The sequence below is a fragment of the Melitaea cinxia genome, chromosome 26, assembly GCF_905220565.1.
Source record: "Melitaea cinxia chromosome 26, ilMelCinx1.1, whole genome shotgun sequence".
In the NCBI taxonomy this organism is placed as follows: Eukaryota; Metazoa; Arthropoda; class Insecta; order Lepidoptera; family Nymphalidae; genus Melitaea; species Melitaea cinxia.
In genome coordinates this window covers 1957099-1980854 of record NC_059419.1, presented here as the reverse complement: position 1 = coordinate 1980854, position 23756 = coordinate 1957099, and the positions used below count along the sequence as shown (strand labels likewise).

The window sequence follows — 23756 nt, the reverse complement described above, 5'->3', positions numbered from 1 at the left end:
TCACTTCAAGCACAAGCGTATCGGATATATCTGGAATATGTGTAACATCCGATATGGTTGAAAAATTACTGCTTGGCTTAGATACTTCTAAATCGGCAGGCCCGGACAAATTACCTGCTCATTTCTTAAAGAACTGCTCCAAGTCCCTGACACTACCAATTTTTCTGTTGTTTAAGCGATCCCTTGACGAATGTGTAGTTCCAGCTATTTGGAAAAGTGCTTATATATCCCCTATTCATAAAAAGGGTGATAAGCAGAGAATAACTAATTATAGGCCGATCTCCAAGTTGTGTATACTAGCTAAAATGCTTGAAAAAATAGTTCACAGTCAATTATCGGAGGCTCTGCGATCTATTTTCAGCCCTTACCAACATGGCTTTCTACAGGGCCGCTCTACTGTAACGAACCTGATACTGCTTAACTCCTTTATAACCGATGCTATGGAGGATGGTGTCCAGGTTGACGTAGTTTACACTGACTACAGCAAAGCGTTTGATCGTATCCAGTACGGAACCCTTTTAAAAAAGTTAAGTCAAGTAGGCATTAGGGGTGATCTATTAAGGTGGTTCTCTTCCTATATTGATAACCGTTCTCAGGCAGTAGTCATTAACAATTACATATCTAGTTGGGTAACCATTCCTAGTGGAGTCCCTCAGGGATCGTTGTTAGGTCCGCTTCTGTTTGTGATCAGTGTAAACGACGTTAGTTCATGTCTTCATTCGTCCCATATACTTTGTTTTGCTGATGACATGAAGATTTTTGCGAAAATAGGAAATAGTGCGGATGCTGATAAGCTTCAAGCTGACCTATATAGGTTAGAACACTATTGTAATACTAATTTTTTGGACCTTAACGCAGCTAAGTGTAGCGTCGTCACGTTTACAAGAAAGCGTAACATTATATCACATAATTACATTTTAAAAGGTGAAGAGCTCCCTAGGAGTTCTACAATTAGAGATCTGGGTGTAATACATGACACCAAACTCCTCTTCAATGCCCACATTGATAGTGTAGTTAGTAAAGCCACTAAAGCTTTGGGCTTTGTGATGCGTACTTCGGTGGACTTTATTAGAATCAAAACATTAAAAATATTATATTGTTCACTTGTACGTAGTCACTTGGAGTACGCCTCGCAAATTTGGAATCCTAGGTATGGGACTTATATTGCACGCCTCGAAAATATTCAAAAGAAATTCCTAAAGTACATTTGTTTTAAATCAAATCAACCGTATGATTCTCGTAACTATGTAAACCTATGTAAAAAATACCATATTCTTCCTCTTGAACTAAGAAGAGAAATCGCTGACTTAACTTATCTGTTTCATATTACTTCAAATCGAATAGACTGTCCTGAACTTTTGTCACAAATTACATTTAATATTCCATCAAAAACATTGCGAAAAAATCCTTTAATTTACCTACCCTCCGTCTCCTCAAACTATAAACAAAATACTTTTCTCTGGCGAGCAGGTAATAGATTCAATATGTTTGCGAATAAATTTGATATAGACCTCTTTGACACTAGCTGTGCGTCTGTTAGAAAGTTGATTAGCGACTCATTCTTTAACTCTCTTTAGTTTTGTTGGTATTGTGATAACAACACTATTAAAGATACATTGATATGTCTTAGAGATAAAATGTGATATGTGGTTAGTGATGTATTTCTGTGGTAGTTTCTGTTTCTATATGTGGGGAACTATTATTGGCTTTATGTCTCTATGTAAATTTTGTATTTGTGAAAGTATTTTAGCTGTTGTTCCTCCTCAAAATTAAATAAATAAATAAATAAATAAATAAATAACAACTAAATCGCCAACCATGCGTACGGCCAACCCAATGGAAAGTAGTTAGGCAGACTGTTGACGCCTGCAATACCAGAAGCATTGGAAGCGCGTTACCGATTCTACCCCCGACACTCTCCAGGATCTCTGGCCACTCTCTGGCTCTGTAAGGCTATATTACGATACTTTCCCAGTTCTGCTGTTCCAAATATATTCTGCTGTGCCCTACCCTTAATAAAATACCACAATATGGATTCTTAATTTAGCTAACTGTTCAAAAAATATAGGGGATAAACTCACCGTTCAACTGCCGCCATGTCCAATTTGTGGAAATGTCGACACAGACAAACATTCTTATTGACACAGAGTACATCTGAAACTATCCGCACGTACTCAGACGCCGACATTCGAGGTGAGAACGACGTTCGCGTAGGGAACACTATCTCGCCGTTGTCGAGGTCGAACTCTTGGGTTTTGTACGGAGACGTTGGACTAAAAGGAAGTAGATATATATTCATATAGCAAAGCAGGAACATTTTTGTTGCAGTCATAGATATTTAAAAAAAAATTGTGTAGATAGAAAACCAGTTTATTCAGGAAGGTCGTATAAATCATCTCACTACTAAACGTCAGAGTTGTGTAACTTTTTTAACTGTGGAATTTTATAATTATCTAGACAACTCGCGGTATTGTAGTTTATAACAATTCCTCGAACAAGTGTTTGGAGAGAAAAAATTTGAAGCGAACTTGTAAGGTCCAAATTAGTATTTAAAAAACCCAAAAAGACTAAATTTCAATTAGGTTGTCAGTTTTTTTTTTTTTTTTTTCAATATTACCACTTCTCTAACAATAATTTATAGGTTATCAGCCAAAATTAAGTTTAAGATAGTGACAGTTTGACCGGCTAAGAAATTCATATCATACACTGAAAGTTTTGCCATACCAAATTAAAACAGTCCCAAGACCGTAAGTAAAACATACTCTCTAAAGAAATCCTTCGGGTTTGCAGTATCCCTGAATCCCAGCAGCACTGTATCCGGCTTCATAGCTCCCAGACCTGACAGACGAGTGAGATGTGCAGCCCCAGATCGTATGGACTCCGCTAGACATAGTTCGACGAATGCTTTTACCTTGGTAGAGAGACATTTCAATTAGTTAGTTATTTACACTCCACTGTCTTATTTCGGACGCCCATTTCATTTTCAAAATTAAGATATTTAGTATGCATGAATTATCCTTTATCTTTATTATTGCATATTTCAGAGAGAAGTTGAAGAGTGCTATAATTAGTGTCAAATATGATTTCAAAACTTCTTCGAAAAAATTTTTTTGTGAAATAATAGACATAAGAAGACAGGATACTCGTAATTAATACTCACTTTTAAATGGTCGATCAGTTTCAACCAATATTTTTGTTCATCAGCCAAAGGGTCCCCGCTTCCGTTTAACTGGCCAACCCTGACATGACCGATTACGAACAGACCGCCCTACGATATAAAAATATACATTAAAACATTGTTATAATCCACAAAAACATAGAAAAATAATGTATTAACATAAAAGCACTGACCTTTTTCTGGTCATTAACGAAGTCAATAAGTGGCGCGGCCTGTCTCGGAGAACCTATGAGAAGCAACATCTGAGGGCGCCAGAACTTCACGTGCTCCCGACGAGGGTCCAGAAGGAGCAGGTATTTGCGGACCTAAAATCCTTACTATATTTTTATATGCATTTGTACAAATATTTGTGTCTGGTCCAGGGGTTATTTATTATATGGTCAGTCACCTGATAGCACTCGTTACTCATGATAATAAAGTTTTTTGCCAACACGCAGGGAACGAGAGTAGATGATTAAATTGCATCTCATCTCTTGTAAGAGCATGGAATGTCCACCTTTTTTTACGTGGGGAAAATCCGTCATAGATACCCTCCGGCACGGGGGCACCAGAGGGTTATGTCAAACTCCTACTGACTAAAAAACCACCACGTGTGAACAGTCGTCTGCCTGGGTGGGGCGAGATGGGGTCGCGTTAGCATTCGCCACCTCATGAAATGTACACCTGGCCCAGCTGCATGAGTTTCAAAGGCGTATGAAATTCAAATTATATATTTTGTTAAGGTTTCCAACAGTTTAGCAAGATTAGCCCATGTCACGTATCATGTGTTGCGTACGTGTAGTAGTGTGTGTCGTGTGTCACGTGTCACGTGTAGTGTCACCTGGTGGAAGATGAGCGCCTGGCTGAGGCTGCCCCACTTGGGCTCGGCGGCGGCGGGCGACAGCAGGTGCAGCGCCAGCACCAGCGAGCAGCAGGCGAGCGCCACGCCGCACGCGTACGTGTACTACTGTGTGTCGTGTGTCACGTGTCACGTGTAGTGTCACCTGGTGGAAGATGAGCGCCTGGCTGAGGCTGCCCCACTTGGGCTCGGCGGCGGCGGGCGACAGCAGGTGCAGCGCCAGCACCAGCGAGCAGCAGGCGAGCGCCACGGCGCACGCGTACGTGTACTACTGTGTGTCGTGTGTCACGTGTCACGTGTAGTGTCACCTGGTGGAAGATGAGCGCCTGGCTGAGGCTGCCCCACTTGGGCTCGGCGGCGGCGGGCGACAGCAGGTGCAGCGCCAGCACCAGCGAGCAGCAGGCGAGCGCCACGCCGCACGCGTACGTGTACTACTGTGTGTCGTGTGTCACGTGTCACGTGTAGTGTCACCTGGTGGAAGATGAGCGCCTGGCTGAGGCTGCCCCACTTGGGCTCGGCGGCGGCGGGCGACAGCAGGTGCAGCGCCAGCACCAGCGAGCAGCAGGCGAGCGCCACGCCGCACGCGTACGTGTACTACTGTGTGTCGTGTGTCACGTGTCACGTGTAGTGTCACCTGGTGGAAGATGAGCGCCTGGCTGAGGCTGCCCCACTTGGGCTCGGCGGCGGCGGGCGACAGCAGGTGCAGCGCCAGCACCAGCGAGCAGCAGGCGAGCGCCACGCCGCACGCGTACGTGTACTACTGTGTGTCGTGTGTCACGTGTCACGTGTAGTGTCACCTGGTGGAAGATGAGCGCCTGGCTGAGGCTGCCCCACTTGGGCTCGGCGGCGGCGGGCGACAGCAGGTGCAGCGCCAGCACCAGCGAGCAGCAGGCGAGCGCCACGGCGCACGCGTACGTGTACTACTGTGTGTCGTGTGTCACGTGTCACGTGTAGTGTCACCTGGTGGAAGATGAGCGCCTGGCTGAGGCTGCCCCACTTGGGCTCGGCGGCGGCGGGCGACAGCAGGTGCAGCGCCAGCACCAGCGAGCAGCAGGCGAGCGCCACGCCGCACGCGTACGTGTACTACTGTGTGTCGTGTGTCACGTGTCACGTGTAGTGTCACCTGGTGGAAGATGAGCGCCTGGCTGAGGCTGCCCCACTTGGGCTCGGCGGCGGCGGGCGACAGCAGGTGCAGCGCCAGCACCAGCGAGCAGCAGGCGAGCGCCACGGCGCACGCGTACGTGTACTACTGTGTGTCGTGTGTCACGTGTCACGTGTAGTGTCACCTGGTGGAAGATGAGCGCCTGGCTGAGGCTGCCCCACTTGGGCTCGGCGGCGGCGGGCGACAGCAGGTGCAGCGCCAGCACCAGCGAGCAGCAGGCGAGCGCCACGGCGCACGCGTACGTGTACTACTGTGTGTCGTGTGTCACGTGTCACGTGTAGTGTCACCTGGTGGAAGATGAGCGCCTGGCTGAGGCTGCCCCACTTGGGCTCGGCGGCGGCGGGCGACAGCAGGTGCAGCGCCAGCACCAGCGAGCAGCAGGCGAGCGCCACGCCGCACGCGTACGTGTACTACTGTGTGTCGTGTGTCACGTGTCACGTGTAGTGTCACCTGGTGGAAGATGAGCGCCTGGCTGAGGCTGCCCCACTTGGGCTCGGCGGCGGCGGGCGACAGCAGGTGCAGCGCCAGCACCAGCGAGCAGCAGGCGAGCGCCACGCCGCACGCGTACGTGTACTACTGTGTGTCGTGTGTCACGTGTCACGTGTAGTGTCACCTGGTGGAAGATGAGCGCCTGGCTGAGGCTGCCCCACTTGGGCTCGGCGGCGGCGGGCGACAGCAGGTGCAGCGCCAGCACCAGCGAGCAGCAGGCGAGCGCCACGGCGCACGCGTACGTGTACTACTGTGTGTCGTGTGTCACGTGTCACGTGTAGTGTCACCTGGTGGAAGATGAGCGCCTGGCTGAGGCTGCCCCACTTGGGCTCGGCGGCGGCGGGCGACAGCAGGTGCAGCGCCAGCACCAGCGAGCAGCAGGCGAGCGCCACGGCGCACGCGTACGTGTACTACTGTGTGTCGTGTGTCACGTGTCACGTGTAGTGTCACCTGGTGGAAGATGAGCGCCTGGCTGAGGCTGCCCCACTTGGGCTCGGCGGCGGCGGGCGACAGCAGGTGCAGCGCCAGCACCAGCGAGCAGCAGGCGAGCGCCACGCCGCACGCGTACGTGTACTACTGTGTGTCGTGTGTCACGTGTCACGTGTAGTGTCACCTGGTGGAAGATGAGCGCCTGGCTGAGGCTGCCCCACTTGGGCTCGGCGGCGGCGGGCGACAGCAGGTGCAGCGCCAGCACCAGCGAGCAGCAGGCGAGCGCCACGGCGCACGCGTACGTGTACTACTGTGTGTCGTGTGTCACGTGTCACGTGTAGTGTCACCTGGTGGAAGATGAGCGCCTGGCTGAGGCTGCCCCACTTGGGCTCGGCGGCGGCGGGCGACAGCAGGTGCAGCGCCAGCACCAGCGAGCAGCAGGCGAGCGCCACGCCGCACGCGTACGTGTACTACTGTGTGTCGTGTGTCACGTGTCACGTGTAGTGTCACCTGGTGGAAGATGAGCGCCTGGCTGAGGCTGCCCCACTTGGGCTCGGCGGCGGCGGGCGACAGCAGGTGCAGCGCCAGCACCAGCGAGCAGCAGGCGAGCGCCACGCCGCACGCGTACGTGTACTACTGTGTGTCGTGTGTCACGTGTCACGTGTAGTGTCACCTGGTGGAAGATGAGCGCCTGGCTGAGGCTGCCCCACTTGGGCTCGGCGGCGGCGGGCGACAGCAGGTGCAGCGCCAGCACCAGCGAGCAGCAGGCGAGCGCCACGCCGCACGCGTACGTGTACTACTGTGTGTCGTGTGTCACGTGTCACGTGTAGTGTCACCTGGTGGAAGATGAGCGCCTGGCTGAGGCTGCCCCACTTGGGCTCGGCGGCGGCGGGCGACAGCAGGTGCAGCGCCAGCACCAGCGAGCAGCAGGCGAGCGCCACGCCGCACGCGTACGTGTACTACTGTGTGTCGTGTGTCACGTGTCACGTGTAGTGTCACCTGGTGGAAGATGAGCGCCTGGCTGAGGCTGCCCCACTTGGGCTCGGCGGCGGCGGGCGACAGCAGGTGCAGCGCCAGCACCAGCGAGCAGCAGGCGAGCGCCACGCCGCACGCGTACGTGTACTACTGTGTGTCGTGTGTCACGTGTCACGTGTAGTGTCACCTGGTGGAAGATGAGCGCCTGGCTGAGGCTGCCCCACTTGGGCTCGGCGGCGGCGGGCGACAGCAGGTGCAGCGCCAGCACCAGCGAGCAGCAGGCGAGCGCCACGGCGCACGCGTACGTGTACTACTGTGTGTCGTGTGTCACGTGTCACGTGTAGTGTCACCTGGTGGAAGATGAGCGCCTGGCTGAGGCTGCCCCACTTGGGCTCGGCGGCGGCGGGCGACAGCAGGTGCAGCGCCAGCACCAGCGAGCAGCAGGCGAGCGCCACGCCGCACGCGTACGCCGGCCGCAGCGAGAACACCAGCGCAGCGCAACCCAGAAGCCCCAGCAGCGATGTCAGCCATGAGAAGTGGCGGAAGGTTGGCCTGTGGTCACGACGTAGGTTACAGCGATACAATATCAAAATTAATAACAAATGACGAAACGTAGTTTTCAAGACGTTAGGTCCCTTCAAGCAGTTATTCTTAAAAGGTTTTGGGGAAGGGGTGGGGAAATTATCTGTAAAACAGGGAGCTGCAAGTTTTTTGCAGCAAGGAATATGATTGAATGGTACCTTATATCTTCTGATATGAAATCTCTGTATCGCTCATATCAAAACCGATATCTCGAACTGCATAGCACACAGACGCCGCCGTTGGCGCAACACCATGGATTGTATCTGTTGCGCTGGCGGTTGCGGGTTCGACCCCCGCACATGACAAACATTTGTATTGTGTCTGGGTGTTTGTGCAGTCCTTGTGGTTCTCCCCACCGTGCCTCGGAGAACACGTTAAGCCGTCGGTCCCGGTTGTTATCATGTACACCTGATAGCGATCGTTACTCATAGTGGGGAATGTATCCGCCAACCCACATTGGAGCAGCGTGGTGGATTAAGCTTTGATCCTTCTCCTACATGGGCAAAGAGGCCTATGCCCAATAGTGGGATATTAAAGGCTGAAACGTAACAGCACACAGATGGAAACAAGAGTCGTCCGAGTTTAATCCTAACGAAAGACTTCCACGGCCAACCCTCTGAGATTACACCCCCAACAAAATGTGAATGAGCAGGCTCAAACTACTCTCACACTCGAGCGTTCTTCTCACTTCGAAACCTCTACAGGGTTTCCCAACTCTTGGCTTAGGTATGAATTACACAGAACAATAGAACGGGACAAAAAGTTAGGTCTGCATTTTGCCATGTTGATCAAGTACACCTCGTAGTTGGCAAGAGGTCTAGTGAAGAAACATTGCAATTCTCAATGGCTAAAAGGCTACAACGAAAAGCACCTTTGTAAAACGACAAGAAAAACATAGCCACCTAATGATGGCTGATGGATGACTGCGTGAAAACCTGAATGTTTCAATTTATTGGCACTTTTTCTCCTTCGAATTAGAGTCTTCATAGCCTTCTACAGGACAGATCTCGAAGCTGATGCAGAAGTATCGGTGGTCTTCTTTCTTTCAATCTTTCTTCTTCTACCCTTTATCTAATAAAATTCCACTGTACGCAAAGGCCAATACAATACTTACATCTGAATACGGGAGGTACTTGTGTCACATTCACCATAAAATAACAATCTGGTCATTACTGTTTGCGATGCATCGGTCAATATTGTCCAGGCCTCAGAAGAAACTATCAAAAGTGTTGCACAGTGACCACGAAGAATTCGACAATGAGCGGAAGGTATGGTCCTCTTTCTCTCTGACACCGTTACTCGCTCGGTTAAGCTACCGGTTTTTTAACAAGCATTGTGGCTGATGAGGTCGGTTTTAAAAGCTGCTAGTTTCGACTCGACAAGCGTCCGAATTTACTCCATAAAATCGTCTTGAGAAGGGTGTGGATATTTTTTTTAAAAAATGGGGGGGGCAAACGAACTGATGGTACTATCAGATGTTAAATTGGTAACGGTCGCCAATGGACATTTGCACTACCAAAGAAGTTGTGGGTACGTTACCGACCTTTAGGGAGAAAATGTCTGTATACTCGACACTTGAAAACCCACAAACAAAAAAAGCGTGAAGCCTGAACATTGGATGCAAACCAGATGCTCAAGTGATGTGAACGATACATAGTCCTGCAGCAAAGGGTGCGATAGAAGAAATACGGCTGTGGCAACGTATCGAAGCGTTCATCACAACACTTCCCTTTATTCAGACAGTAAAAAACATTCGGAGAGCCAAAGTCTCTTCTTATACTTAGAGGTTCTAAGCCGTTCGTCCGTTTGGGATCGTCAACAATGCGAACTGACCTGTGTTTGATTGAATTTATTGGTTTGAATTGAAGTTGGAATTGACCTACCCAAATTTGACTGTATTCTCCATGTAATTTCGAAATTAGCCTACGTTCGTTGACTGTGGAGAGTTAGGAACTCTTTTTATGGCATCGAATGCAACGTCAGCGCACTTCACCGCTTCGAGAGAAGCAGAAAGAATGAAATAAAGCAGCCTATATCAAAGAAATGATTTTTGCCCAATTTCAGTTGTGTATTAAAAAAAAATTATGACTAACAAATATTAATTTTCATACATTCTCAAGTATTACTTGTTTGAGTCGTTTGATTATACAACACTGGTGTTTATGAATTATGTAAACGTAAGATGCCTTGCCGGTGATGGCTGAAATAGGATTGCGGAAATCGGTTTGGCGCGAACAAGGGGAGGCCTATCTCCAGCAGTAGACTGCGATAGGCTGTAGTAGTGTAAGTAGTACTAGTAATGAATATTTGAAGCTGATTTTAAAATTATTCTAAAAAAATTCATATAGAGTTACATCATAAGTTAAAACCAATTTATCCTTACCTGAAGTTTGGAGCTGACGCGAGATCCAGACCTAAACAGGCGAGGTTTATTGCGAAGTAACTTGTCATAAATAGTACCGAATTCACCTGAAATAAAAATTACTTTTACTTATTGATCTCTTTAACACAATAATTGTTAGGACCACAATTTTTTTTTTTTTTTTTTTTGAGTATTTGATAGAGTACACATTTATTACTTCAATGGATTTCAAATACTGTTTAACTGTTAAATTATTTATATAATTAGGTAATACAGAGTATTACCTAATGTAATAGGAATAAACATAAAACAGAAATAAGTATCTATCTCAGAAGCTCCTTAAATCCTATGGCCATGATGTAATGTGATGAACAAATTATTTAAAAATGATTGGTTTATTTGAAAGAGACAAATATGTATGTATGCTAAATAAAATAGTCGAGATAGGGGGGGAAGCAGTTCCATGGAGAGGGAGAGGGAGGGGGAGAGGGAGAGGGATAGGGAGAGGGAGAGAGAGACGGAGAGGGAGAGGGAGAGGGAGGGGGAGAGGGAGAGGGAGGGGGAGAGGGAGAGGGAGGGGAGAGGGAGGGGGGGGGAGGGAGGGGGGAGAGGGTGAGGGAGAGGGGGGGGAGAGGGGGGGGAGAGGGAGAGGAGGGAGGGAGAGGGAGAGGGAGGGGGGAGAGGGAGAGGGGGGGGAGAGGGAGAGGGAGAGAGCGAGAAAACGATAGAAATGCACCTGAGCAATGGTGTTCAGAGAGCCAGCCATGATGCCGACTTGCACCAACAACCACGAAGCGATCACAGCTAATACTGGATTACCAGATTGAGAGACCATCGGACGCAGTATGAAACCTTAAACAATAGATAATTTGCTATTACATATGTTTTGTTCAACATTAGAATATTCAGGATAAAAAAATGACGTAATACTTTGGTGAGCACGTAAAGCTGTACCGAATGCTATCATATACGACTGATAGTAATCGTTACTCATAGTAAGGAATATATCTGTCGACGTGCAATGGAGCAGTGTTGTAAATTAAGCTCAAATTTTTTTCCTACATGTAGAAAAAAGTCTATGCCCAGTAGTGGGACGTTAAAACTGAATTAATCAATCGAAAAATAATGTATGGATGAAATTCAATATTATACTTACCAAATATATTGTCTTTAGCTAACGCTTCTAGCACTCTTGAAGCACCGATCAAGTTTGATAATCCCGCTGAAAACGTCGCTGTTAACATACCTGATAACAAAAAAAAAAGATGGCTTACATACATGTACCTAGTAAAAAAGTTGTCTAAAATAATCTTTAAAATAATTGTTTTCCATATATTACCTTGCCACGGAGCCGGCAACAGTCGTGGAAAAGGAAAAGACACCTGCGCCTGTGCGCGGTGAATTAGTCACCGTCGACAAAGAAAAGAACAAGAAACCGACAGACAACCTAATGTTCCTGCGTTGGCCGTCGATGCTGCTGTGCCGTTGATACAGCATAAGAGAAGTTGAAGCAGTGGAGAGAGAAGAAGAAACGACAAAAGCCCAGACTGGCGATCCGCCGATAACTAGTTTTGGTTGTCATACTGGAGTCGTACGCAGAGAAGAAGGGGGTCGAACATGGCCACATCATGCAGCGATGGGGCAAACCCCGGAAGCAACGAATCCTATAAGCGCAGCTTAATAGTTCTCAATAGCATGGCGAGAGTCGTCAAAGCTGGATGGTGAAGCTCATAAGTCTGCAAATACCTTGTCTAGACGACTCCTTGCCAAAAAAATGGTGGCCGAGGCGGTTGTCAAGGTGAAAACGCGGTGTCTGTATGAGTGTTAAAGTCTGTGTTGGCTAGATCGTCACCGAACCGGATAAGATGGACACTTCAGTGGTACGATGTCCGATCCCAGACGCAAAAGACTCTGGCCGAGACCGGTAAGCTTCTTGTTGTCTGGAGCTTCACCAGAGTCTGGAGTTGCGCTGCTTCAAGTGTGTGGGCTTCGGGCATACCCGCCCGATGCGCGTGCACTTGTTGCGGCATACAGAACCACATGACACACCCGTGAACGTATGTATACAGCAGTATGAGGACAGCCGACACAAGCACACGACTCACCGACGGCAATGAACGGCGGCCACACGTTGACGGGCAGCAGGTAGACGTAGTTGTTGGCCAGCAGCTCGCGCGAGCAGCTGGCCGCCGTGAGCACGGCCAGCGCGCCGTACGACAGGCCCGTGCACGTATGTGTACATACAGGCGACACAAGCACACGACTCACCGACGGCAATGAACGGCGGCCACACGTTGACGGGCAGCAGGTAGACGTAGTTGTTGGCCAGCAGCTCGCGCGAGCAGCTGGCCGCCGTGAGCACGGCCAGCGCGCCGTACGACAGGCCCGTGCACGTATGTGTACATACAGGCGACACAAGCACACGACTCACCGACGGCAATGAACGGCGGCCACACGTTGACGGGCAGCAGGTAGACGTAGTTGTTGGCCAGCAGCTCGCGCGAGCAGCTGGCCGCCGTGAGCACGGCCAGCGCGCCGTACGACAGGCCCGTGCACGTATGTGTACATACAGGCGACACAAGCACACGACTCACCGACGGCAATGAACGGCGGCCACACGTTGACGGGCAGCAGGTAGACGTAGTTGTTGGCCAGCAGCTCGCGCGAGCAGCTGGCCGCCGTGAGCACGGCCAGCGCGCCGTACGACAGGCCCGTGCACGTATGTGTACATACAGGCGACACAAGCACACGACTCACCGACGGCAATGAACGGCGGCCACACGTTGACGGGCAGCAGGTAGACGTAGTTGTTGGCCAGCAGCTCGCGCGAGCAGCTGGCCGCCGTGAGCACGGCCAGCGCGCCGTACGACAGGCCCGTGCACGTATGTGTACATACAGGCGACACAAGCACACGACTCACCGACGGCAATGAACGGCGGCCACACGTTGACGGGCAGCAGGTAGACGTAGTTGTTGGCCAGCAGCTCGCGCGAGCAGCTGGCCGCCGTGAGCACGGCCAGCGCGCCGTACGACAGGCCCGTGCACGTATGTGTACATACAGGCGACACAAGCACACGACTCACCGACGGCAATGAACGGCGGCCACACGTTGACGGGCAGCAGGTAGACGTAGTTGTTGGCCAGCAGCTCGCGCGAGCAGCTGGCCGCCGTGAGCACGGCCAGCGCGCCGTACGACAGGCCCGTGCACGTATGTGTACATACAGGCGACACAAGCACACGACTCACCGACGGCAATGAACGGCGGCCACACGTTGACGGGCAGCAGGTAGACGTAGTTGTTGGCCAGCAGCTCGCGCGAGCAGCTGGCCGCCGTGAGCACGGCCAGCGCGCCGTACGACAGGCCCGTGCACGTATGTGTACATACAGGCGACACAAGCACACGACTCACCGACGGCAATGAACGGCGGCCACACGTTGACGGGCAGCAGGTAGACGTAGTTGTTGGCCAGCAGCTCGCGCGAGCAGCTGGCCGCCGTGAGCACGGCCAGCGCGCCGTACGACAGGCCCGTGCACGTATGTGTACATACAGGCGACACAAGCACACGACTCACCGACGGCAATGAACGGCGGCCACACATTGACGGGCAGCAGGTAGACGTAGTTGTTGGCCAGCAGCTCGCGCGAGCAGCTGGCCGCCGTGAGCACGGCCAGCGCGCCGTACGACAGGCCCGTGCACGTGTGTGTACATACAGGCGACACAAGCACACGACTCACCGACGGCAATGAACGGCGGCCACACGTTGACGGGCAGCAGGTAGACGTAGTTGTTGGCCAGCAGCTCGCGCGAGCAGCTGGCCGCCGTGAGCACGGCCAGCGCGCCGTACGACAGGCCCGTGCACGTATGTGTACATACAGGCGACACAAGCACACGACTCACCGACGGCAATGAACGGCGGCCACACGTTGACGGGCAGCAGGTAGACGTAGTTGTTGGCCAGCAGCTCGCGCGAGCAGCTGGCCGCCGTGAGCACGGCCAGCGCGCCGTACGACAGGCCCGTGCACGTATGTGTACATACAGGCGACACAAGCACACGACTCACCGACGGCAATGAACGGCGGCCACACGTTGACGGGCAGCAGGTAGACGTAGTTGTTGGCCAGCAGCTCGCGCGAGCAGCTGGCCGCCGTGAGCACGGCCAGCGCGCCGTACGACAGGCCCGTGCACGTATGTGTACATACAGGCGACACAAGCACACGACTCACCGACGGCAATGAACGGCGGCCACACGTTGACGGGCAGCAGGTAGACGTAGTTGTTGGCCAGCAGCTCGCGCGAGCAGCTGGCCGCCGTGAGCACGGCCAGCGCGCCGTACGACAGGCCCGTGCACGTATGTGTACATACAGGCGACACAAGCACACGACTCACCGACGGCAATGAACGGCGGCCACACGTTGACGGGCAGCAGGTAGACGTAGTTGTTGGCCAGCAGCTCGCGCGAGCAGCTGGCCGCCGTGAGCACGGCCAGCGCGCCGTACGACAGGCCCGTGCAAGTATGTGTACATACAGGCGACACAAGCACACGACTCACCGACGGCAATGAACGGCGGCCACACGTTGACGGGCCGCAGGTAGACGTAGTTGTTGGCCAGCAGCTCGCGCGAGCAGCTGGCCGCCGTGAGCACGGCCAGCGCGCCGTACGACAGGCCCGTGCACGTATGTGTACATACAGGCGACACAAGCACACGACTCACCGACGGCAATGAACGGCGGCCACACGTCGACGGGCAGCAGGTAGACGTAGTTGTTGGCCAGCAGCTCGCGCGAGCAGCTGGCCGCCGTGAGCACGGCCAGCGCGCCGTACGACAGGCCCGTGCACGTATGTGTACATACAGGCGACACAAGCACACGACTCACCGACGGCAATGAACGGCGGCCACACGTTGACGGGCAGCAGGTAGACGTAGTTGTTGGCCAGCAGCTCGCGCGAGCAGCTGGCCGCCGTGAGCACGGCCAGCGCGCCGTACGACAGGCCCGTGCACGTATGTGTACATACAGGCGACACAAGCACACGACTCACCGACGGCAATGAACGGCGGCCACACGTTGACGGGCAGCAGGTAGACGTAGTTGTTGGCCAGCAGCTCGCGCGAGCAGCTGGCCGCCGTGAGCACGGCCAGCGCGCCGTACGACAGGCCCGTGCACGTATGTGTACATACAGGCGACACAAGCACACGACTCACCGACGGCAATGAACGGCGGCCACACGTTGACGGGCAGCAGGTAGACGTAGTTGTTGGCCAGCAGCTCGCGCGAGCAGCTGGCCGCCGTGAGCACGGCCAGCGCGCCGTACGACAGGCCCGTGCACGTATGTGTACATACAGGCGACACAAGCACACGACTCACCGACGGCAATGAACGGCGGCCACACGTTGACGGGCAGCAGGTAGACGTAGTTGTTGGCCAGCAGCTCGCGCGAGCAGCTGGCCGCCGTGAGCACGGCCAGCGCGCCGTACGACAGGCCCGTGCACGTATGTGTACATACAGGCGACACAAGCACACGACTCACCGACGGCAATGAACGGCGGCCACACGTTGACGGGCAGCAGGTAGACGTAGTTGTTGGCCAGCAGCTCGCGCGAGCAGCTGGCCGCCGTGAGCACGGCCAGCGCGCCGTACGACAGGCCCGTGCACGTATGTGTACATACAGGCGACACAAGCACACGACTCACCGACGGCAATGAACGGCGGCCACACGTTGACGGGCAGCAGGTAGACGTAGTTGTTGGCCAGCAGCTCGCGCGAGCAGCTGGCCGCCGTGAGCACGGCCAGCGCGCCGTACGACAGGCCCGTGCACGTATGTGTACATACAGGCGACACAAGCACACGACTCACCGACGGCAATGAACGGCGGCCACACGTTGACGGGCAGCAGGTAGACGTAGTTGTTGGCCAGCAGCTCGCGCGAGCAGCTGGCCGCCGTGAGCACGGCCAGCGCGCCGTACGACAGGCCCGTGCACGTATGTGTACATACAGGCGACACAAGCACACGACTCACCGACGGCAATGAACGGCGGCCACACGTCGACGGGCAGCAGGTAGACGTAGTTGTTGGCCAGCAGCTCGCGCGAGCAGCTGGCCGCCGTGAGCACGGCCAGCGCGCCGTACGACAGGCCCGTGCACGTATGTGTACATACAGGCGACACAAGCACACGACTCACCGACGGCAATGAACGGCGGCCACACGTCGACGGGCAGCAGGTAGACGTAGTTGTTGGCCAGCAGCTCGCGCGAGCAGCTGGCCGCCGTGAGCACGGCCAGCGCGCCGTACGACAGGCCCGTGCACGTATGTGTACATACAGGCGACACAAGCACACGACTCACCGACGGCAATGAACGGCGGCCACACGTCGACGGGCAGCAGGTAGACGTAGTTGTTGGCCAGCAGCTCGCGCGAGCAGCTGGCCGCCGTGAGCACGGCCAGCGCGCCGTACGACAGGCCCGTGCACGTATGTGTACATACAGGCGACACAAGCACACGACTCACCGACGGCAATGAACGGCGGCCACACGTTGACGGGCAGCAGGTAGACGTAGTTGTTGGCCAGCAGCTCGCGCGAGCAGCTGGCCGCCGTGAGCACGGCCAGCGCGCCGTACGACAGGCCCGTGCACGTATGTGTACATACAGGCGACACAAGCACACGACTCACCGACGGCAATGAACGGCGGCCACACGTCGACGGGCAGCAGGTAGACGTAGTTGTTGGCCAGCAGCTCGCGCGAGCAGCTGGCCGCCGTGAGCACGGCCAGCGCGCCGTACGACAGGCCCGTGCACGTATGTGTACATACAGGCGACACAAGCACACGACTCACCGACGGCAATGAACGGCGGCCACACGTCGACGGGCAGCAGGTAGACGTAGTTGTTGGCCAGCAGCTCGCGCGAGCAGCTGGCCGCCGTGAGCACGGCCAGCGCGCCGTACGACAGGCCCGTGAACAGCAGCGCCGCCAGCGTGCCGCGCGGGATGCTGCGCGACGGGCTCCTTAGCTCTCCTGGGGGGGGGGGGCGTTAGTGGTTACTTGTAAACTAATTTGAACGCAACAATCGCTCTCGTGTAGTAGTGCGTGTGCCACGTACGCGCACACGTTTGGGGTGGATATATGTATTAGTACAAATATTTCTTTCCAATTTGGATATCTATCCTTGTGGGTCTCCCCGACGTCCCTTGGAAGGCATGTTAAGCTGTCGGTCCCGGTTGTTATGATATACACCTGATATCAATCGTTACTCATAGCATGGTGGATTAAGCTCCAATCCTTCTTCTCAATGGAGAAAGAAGACAGAGACCTAGCAGTGGGATGTTACAAGAGAAATCATAATTTTAATCGATCACAACCAAATCAAAATCAATTATGGGCTTAAAATTAATTTTCGCATAGTCATTTTAAACATTTATGTACAACTATCACCGGATTCAAAATGTAAATTGTGCTATAAAGTTGGTCGATTTGGAAAAGCGCTTGCAATACTTGCGCGCTTGTTTCTGGTGTTGTTGGGTTCATAAACTAGGGTATACTCGTAACATCAGGATGAACGTATGCTTTATTTTCACCCTAAAGTTATAATAAAAACCTACGTACCGCTCATATTAGCACCCGCCATGACTCCAGTGACACCGGTGAACAGTACTCCGAACACAGAAGCGAAGTCGACCATTTCCCCGTCCGTAGTACTGTAGTCTCTCGCGTATTGTGGGTACAGATTACTACGGAGCGTGGCAGAACTCAGTCCAGTGTATGTGAAGTTAGTTTCGTTCACCAAGTGATTTGTGTCCGGCTTTTCTATCTGAAAATTTAAAATAGACCTAATTAAAATCTTTGTTAGTTTAAAATTGGACAAAATGTTCTTTAAATTTAAAATATATATATTTTTATAGTAATAATAAAGTGCCGAATTGTTTTGACGCACACAATTTCCTTCACTCTTTCTCTCTAACTTCATTCTACTGAGTTAGGGGGCAAAGCCGGAAATGTCCTGCTCAAAATATGGAGCTGAGAAAGTATCTCATCCTTACATAAGATCACAGTCAAATAACACTACTCTAAATTAGTTTAATGCTCTTATGGTGAGTAAAGCAGTCAGAGCTTCTATAAAAAGTCAGGGGTAGGGTACGCTTGTTTGTCATCTTTGTAATAAAAAAAGTACGTTTCAGCCTATAATATCCCACTACTGGGCATAGGCCTCTTTCCCCGTGTAGGAGAAAGATCATACCACGCTGCTCCAATGAAAATAAAGCTCCAATAAAATATAATAAAAATAAAAAAAGAAGTATTTTTAAAATTCACTTACCAATCCAGGCGAGGTGATGAAAAAGCTCAGGAAGGCACTGAAGAGACAAACCACAGTGGTGACCCAGATAGCGAGGCTAGTCCGGGCGAACAATGAGGCCCCAGCTAGAGACACGCTCAACCCCGCTCCATTCAGAGCCGAGCGGTACAAGAACCGGTACCAGTAGCCGTCCGGCAAACCAGGACTACCTTCCGATATCAGGTAGCCTGGAAACAGAGGTCACATAAGGTTTTCTATACTGTCACTGTATTGTCACTGTTTTTTTTTTTTTTTTTTATAACTTTTTGGGCAGCACCAGCTTTAAATCTTAACTAATTTTATTCTTTAGTGATTATTATTGAGTATTGTTTACAAGCAAGTGGGCAAATGTAATTCTCCCATTCGACAAAAGGAGTTAGAGACTCCTACCAACTCGACAATTATTTTTATGTAGATACGTCTGACAGATATATTTCTAGACCAAAGAAAATTCCTAAGAAAAGACACAGGCCAAAACGATTAGAGGCGTTTAGAAAGTCCTCAACTTGTTATACAAATATATTTTTACATATTTTAGTAGTCCGCGATTAGCCATTTCATCATCATCATCATTTCAGCCTATCACAGTCCACTGCTGGATATAGGCTTCCACAAGTTGACGCCAAAAAATGGCGTGAACTCATGTGTTTTGCCCATAGTCACCACGCTGCCATTAAAAGAATTAGCCATTTAAAGAATTTAAAATAAACAAAAACAGACCGCAAAATGCCTAACTCTGTTCTAGTTCTTTTAACATTAATGTAACTGAATTTGAACATAACAACATTTAGGCATCTTTCGTTAATCACAAGAGGCGTCCAAAAAAATATTGCTAAATATCACAGGGGTGCAGGGACTATATTGAGATATCACGTTTATTTATTTTTCGCTGAGCGCGCGATTTCTAAACTAAACAACAGCCAACAGGTTGTTTTTTAGTTTAACTAACAAGTTGATGCCTGTCTATAAATGTGTATCAAGATGCTTTATTTTCAAAACTTAATCAGATTAAACCTGTATTTAAAGATAATATTCTGAACCTTTGAATTGACTTAGCACAAAAAAAATAATCGTGATTTTTGGGTATGGGGAGAGGATAGTCTATCAGTCGGTCAGGAGATAGATAGGTATAACCCCACCACAAATATCCAGGGGAGGGAAGGGTGTCAAAAAGTTGCTAAAAAAATCACGTGATTAATGGACGACCCCATTTAATAACAAATTCCAGTTCCCTCTATTTCTATTTATCTTGCTAGATTTTCCAGGAAGCAAAAGCATAACTCAGACTCACCATTGGGCCCGAAATTCTCGACGAGAGCTTCAGTACAAGCGGAAATGCAGAGAGCACTCGAAACTACATTAGCGAAGAAAAACAATGTTCCGATCGCCCCGCCGAACTCCGGACCTAATGTTCTGCTTATCATGACTGAATTTGTGTTTAGGATATATTGAGATTTTTACTTAACGGTAACACAATAGTGAAAAAATTCATGACTTTCGTACTCATGTCGAATCTACCACTGTATAAATGTCAAAGTTCGGATGAATGGCTGTGTGTTACTGAATCACGTTCAGAACTGCTGAACAGGTTTAGATAACATTTAGTCTGTACTAACATACATTACATAGTCTTTCTCTGTAGAAAGACTATGTAATCTCGAATAGCACGAGGCTAATTTTACCCGGGATTTTTTTTTTTTTTTTGCTCCGCGTTATGTTGTTCTAGACGAAGGAATTCGCGAGCAAAAGGTACTCTAGTCATTTAATCTGCATGAATTACTAATTATAATATTTAAAAAGGATACAATACACGCCCCCACCCTCAACGGCACCGTTGGTGGATATAGCACAAATCGACATCACTGTAAAACCCACTATCAGGTATGCGAGTCCAAATTGTCCTAAAGTCACTAAAAGCCCTGCATTTCCTACTAGGTAACCTGAAAAAATATTTATCATAAAAATTAACGTTTTCAAACAGAAAAACTCTTATTCTTGTTCGTTTTCAAACATGTTTTATATATAACACTACAACGAGTACCTTCTGAATTAATAAATAAATGTTATAATTCTAAAATTTAGAAAACAAGGTTTCGATAGATTTTAACATTGCTGTTCTACTTAATAAAAAATCTAAGAAACAATTACAACCTTTACTTAATTATTGCTAAAATGTTGACAATTACTCTTCTGCTGCTTAATGAAAATTTTTAAAACGTTTAAAGGTACAATTATGGCTATCATCATAATAATCATCATCATCACTTCAGCCTATTGCAGTCCACTGCTGGACATAAGCCTCCACAAGTTTGCACCAAAAATGGCGTGAACTCATGTGTGTTGCCCATAGTCATCACGCTGAGCAGGCGGGTTGGTGACCGCAGGGCTGGCTTTGTCGCACCGAAGACGCTGCTGCCCGTCTTCGGCCTGTGTATTTCAAAACCAGAGTTGGATGGTTATCCCGCCATCGGTCGGCTTTATAAGTTCCAAGGTGGTAGTGGAACTGTGTTATCCCTTAGTCGCCTCTTACGACGCCCACGGGAAGAGAAGGGGCTATATTCTTTAATGCCGTAGCCACACAGCCTAATAAGCTTTAATTATGGCCAAATAAGACAAAACAAATCTGTCATTTTGAATTCATCCTAGACCTAACTGGCTAAGTTACTAACTACTATAAAAGTAATGTACTTTTTACATGTAGAAAAATCTCAAGCTTCTATAAACCGAATTCCTTTGGGATTTAGCACATGTTTAAATATATATTACTGATAGGCTTAATCGTCAATAAAAAGCCAACTTCATACATTATAATGACTATTGTAAAATTACTTAGTGCAATAAAGAATACAATAAAAAGACCCTAGTTTCGCCAAAACTAACCAACTACCACTTACGTACTAGCAGGCTGCGAATTAAAAAACTTGAAAGATTTTATATAAATGACTATCGTAAAATTACTTAGTGAAATAAAAAATACAATAAAAATACTCTAGTTTCGCCAAAACTAACCAACTACCACTTACGTACTAACAGGCTGCGAATTAAAAAATTTGAAAGATATAACATTATAGATATATAAGATATAGTTTGATGTTGAAAAAGAATTGTTTTTTTTTTACACGTCACACATTGATTTTATCAGCAAGTTATAAAACAGGCCCTTAAACACTTGAAGCCATGATTAACACTCAGTATTTAGTAGGTACAAATTTAATTTAGGCGTTAGCTCTACATCAAATCCTCGTAAAAATACAACAAATGATATCAATAATAATAAATAATAATTGACCTATAAAATCAAGGACTCACCCATCCGTATAAAGATGAGGGCACTGAACATAGAGAGTACAACGGGACAGAAGACTCCGGCGAAGGTGCCAACTTTCTTGACGCCTGGCCGCTCCGTTCTAAACTCGCCGAATTCGACATATCCTAGAAAAACATAAAAATTGTTACCAACATTATATATTATGCAGAATGAATATCCATTATACCATGTTTTAGACGTTGGAGGAGGGTTAGCTGGTATGTATTAAGTTCTAGCTGGTAAGTCACGTTGAATACAGAAATTCCTATCCGATTTTTAGTTTTACTTCTACTTAATATTCGAACTATATCCTTTTGTCTACTGCATAAAAACGTCCCCCGATGATCTCGACCTGTGCACCTCCCGCTTCAACCTGTAATATCCCACTACTGGGCATAGGTCTCTTTCTCCATGTAGGAGAAGGAGCAGAGCTTAATCCACCACGCTGCTCCAATGCGGGTTGGTAGAGACCTATGCACCCTATATATTACTAATACCAAAAATGTTTCTATAAATTAGTCAGTCGACCACATATTTAAATTGTTGTCTTTAATCTGTAATGATGAACTTGCTTTGGTCCGAATTTACGATAAAGCCTGATATTGGAGAGAGTTGAAAAATTTAAATTAGTTTATTGCAATAATAACGTTTTGTATGAATTATTGACGACCGCAACACACGGGGAAAGAGGCTTGGGGGGGGGGTGCGGGAAACATGGTGTGAAGTTCCTCATCCACCATCGCAAAAAGGAAAATCCTCCGACCATACGGGTGTTGTGTCTGGTGGGCTACTGCCCCGACGGTTGTTGTCGGGTTCTTTTTTTTTATGTCACTAGGTCGGCAAACAAGCGTATGGCTTACCTGATGGTAAGCGATTACCGTAGCTTATAGACACCTGCAACACCAGAAGCATCGCAAGCGCGTTGCCGACCTAATCCCTAATCCCCCCCCAGGAGCTCTGGTCACCTTACTCACCAACAGGAACACAATACTGCTTGAAAACAGTACAGTAGTTTACTGTGAACTTTTCTGTAAGGTCAGAGGTACTACCCCAGTCGGGCTGCTCCATATTTTGTTCTATATTTTGCCTGCTGTGCCCTACCTCAGTTAAAGCAGTCAAGTCAGTTCTTGCATATATGTTAAATCTTCGGATAACTTTGATATCGCGATGTAGGATACGTCAGTTTTCCCTAGTTTGTATGTCGCGTGTTAGATGCTGCCACAAGGCCTATGCTCAGCAATGGGATATTACAGAATGAAGCGATAAATTATTACATGATACTTTGTTTCTATTAATAAAAAGAGGTTAATGTTGACAGCTGTAGTACCTATAATGAAAATTTTGTCACAGCTGAAATACATGATAAACTATATATAATATGCTTAAAATAAAACTACAGCAGTTCCAATTTTTTATATTGAAAGTAATTAAAAACAATTTTTTTGGTAATCATACTTTATAATTGATGCTGAAGCCAAAACATTTTTAAATGTTTTTCGGAATTTACTTTCTGGAATAATGGATACAAGATCAGAGGCGGATTTACCAGTATGCTGAGTAGGCTGAAGCTTGGGGCGGTAAAATTTAGGGGGCGGCAAATTTTGCTGCAACCTTTGTACAACAATGGATAACTAAACAAAAAGGGGCCGAAATAATCGCGATTGGCCGTTTTACAAATGACACAATTGGATTGCCAATCTTGTCAAATTGTATTGTATGAATGTCTAATCTCCGAATTTTATTTACAGGTAAATGAAGTAAGGAATAAATTAGACTACTTTTTATAAGAAAAAAAAAGTCTTTCAAGCAAAAAAAATTTATACCATTCGGAAAAAATTACTCGTAACTAGAGTCGTGGATTCTAGTTCAATGCTTAAAATCATTTCAAAATACAAATAAACGAATTGAAACAAGGAAAACCAATCACGTGCATATTGTTGTCAGTAGGTATGTGCGATTTACAAGAACAGGTAAAACTGTAGGAGTGCGAGTATCATAACTCAAGAGTAAGTAAGAGTCATTATAACTCAAATCGAACCGACACCATATTTAAAAAAAAAATATCTAACGAACAACAAAATCAGTTCCAAAAACAGCTTTTTAAAAA

At 48.9% G+C, this 23756-nt stretch overlaps 1 protein-coding gene across 1 annotated transcript in view; it reads right to left on the bottom strand.

Annotated features, from left to right (window-relative positions):
- The window catches only part of LOC123666500 (solute carrier family 12 member 9), a 42952-nt gene that overhangs the window by 15305 nt on the left and 3891 nt on the right, over nucleotides 1-23756 (bottom strand). The window contains 14 exon segments of the mRNA XM_045600586.1: nucleotides 2082-2273; nucleotides 2763-2911; nucleotides 3161-3268; nucleotides 3352-3483; nucleotides 7422-7623; nucleotides 10037-10122; nucleotides 10752-10867; nucleotides 11172-11261; nucleotides 16848-17027; nucleotides 17616-17820; nucleotides 18325-18530; nucleotides 19634-19768; nucleotides 20148-20282; nucleotides 21652-21774. Of these exon segments, the coding sequence (XP_045456542.1) occupies nucleotides 2082-2273; nucleotides 2763-2911; nucleotides 3161-3268; nucleotides 3352-3483; nucleotides 7422-7623; nucleotides 10037-10122; nucleotides 10752-10867; nucleotides 11172-11261; nucleotides 16848-17027; nucleotides 17616-17820; nucleotides 18325-18530; nucleotides 19634-19768; nucleotides 20148-20282; nucleotides 21652-21774 (2059 nt within the window).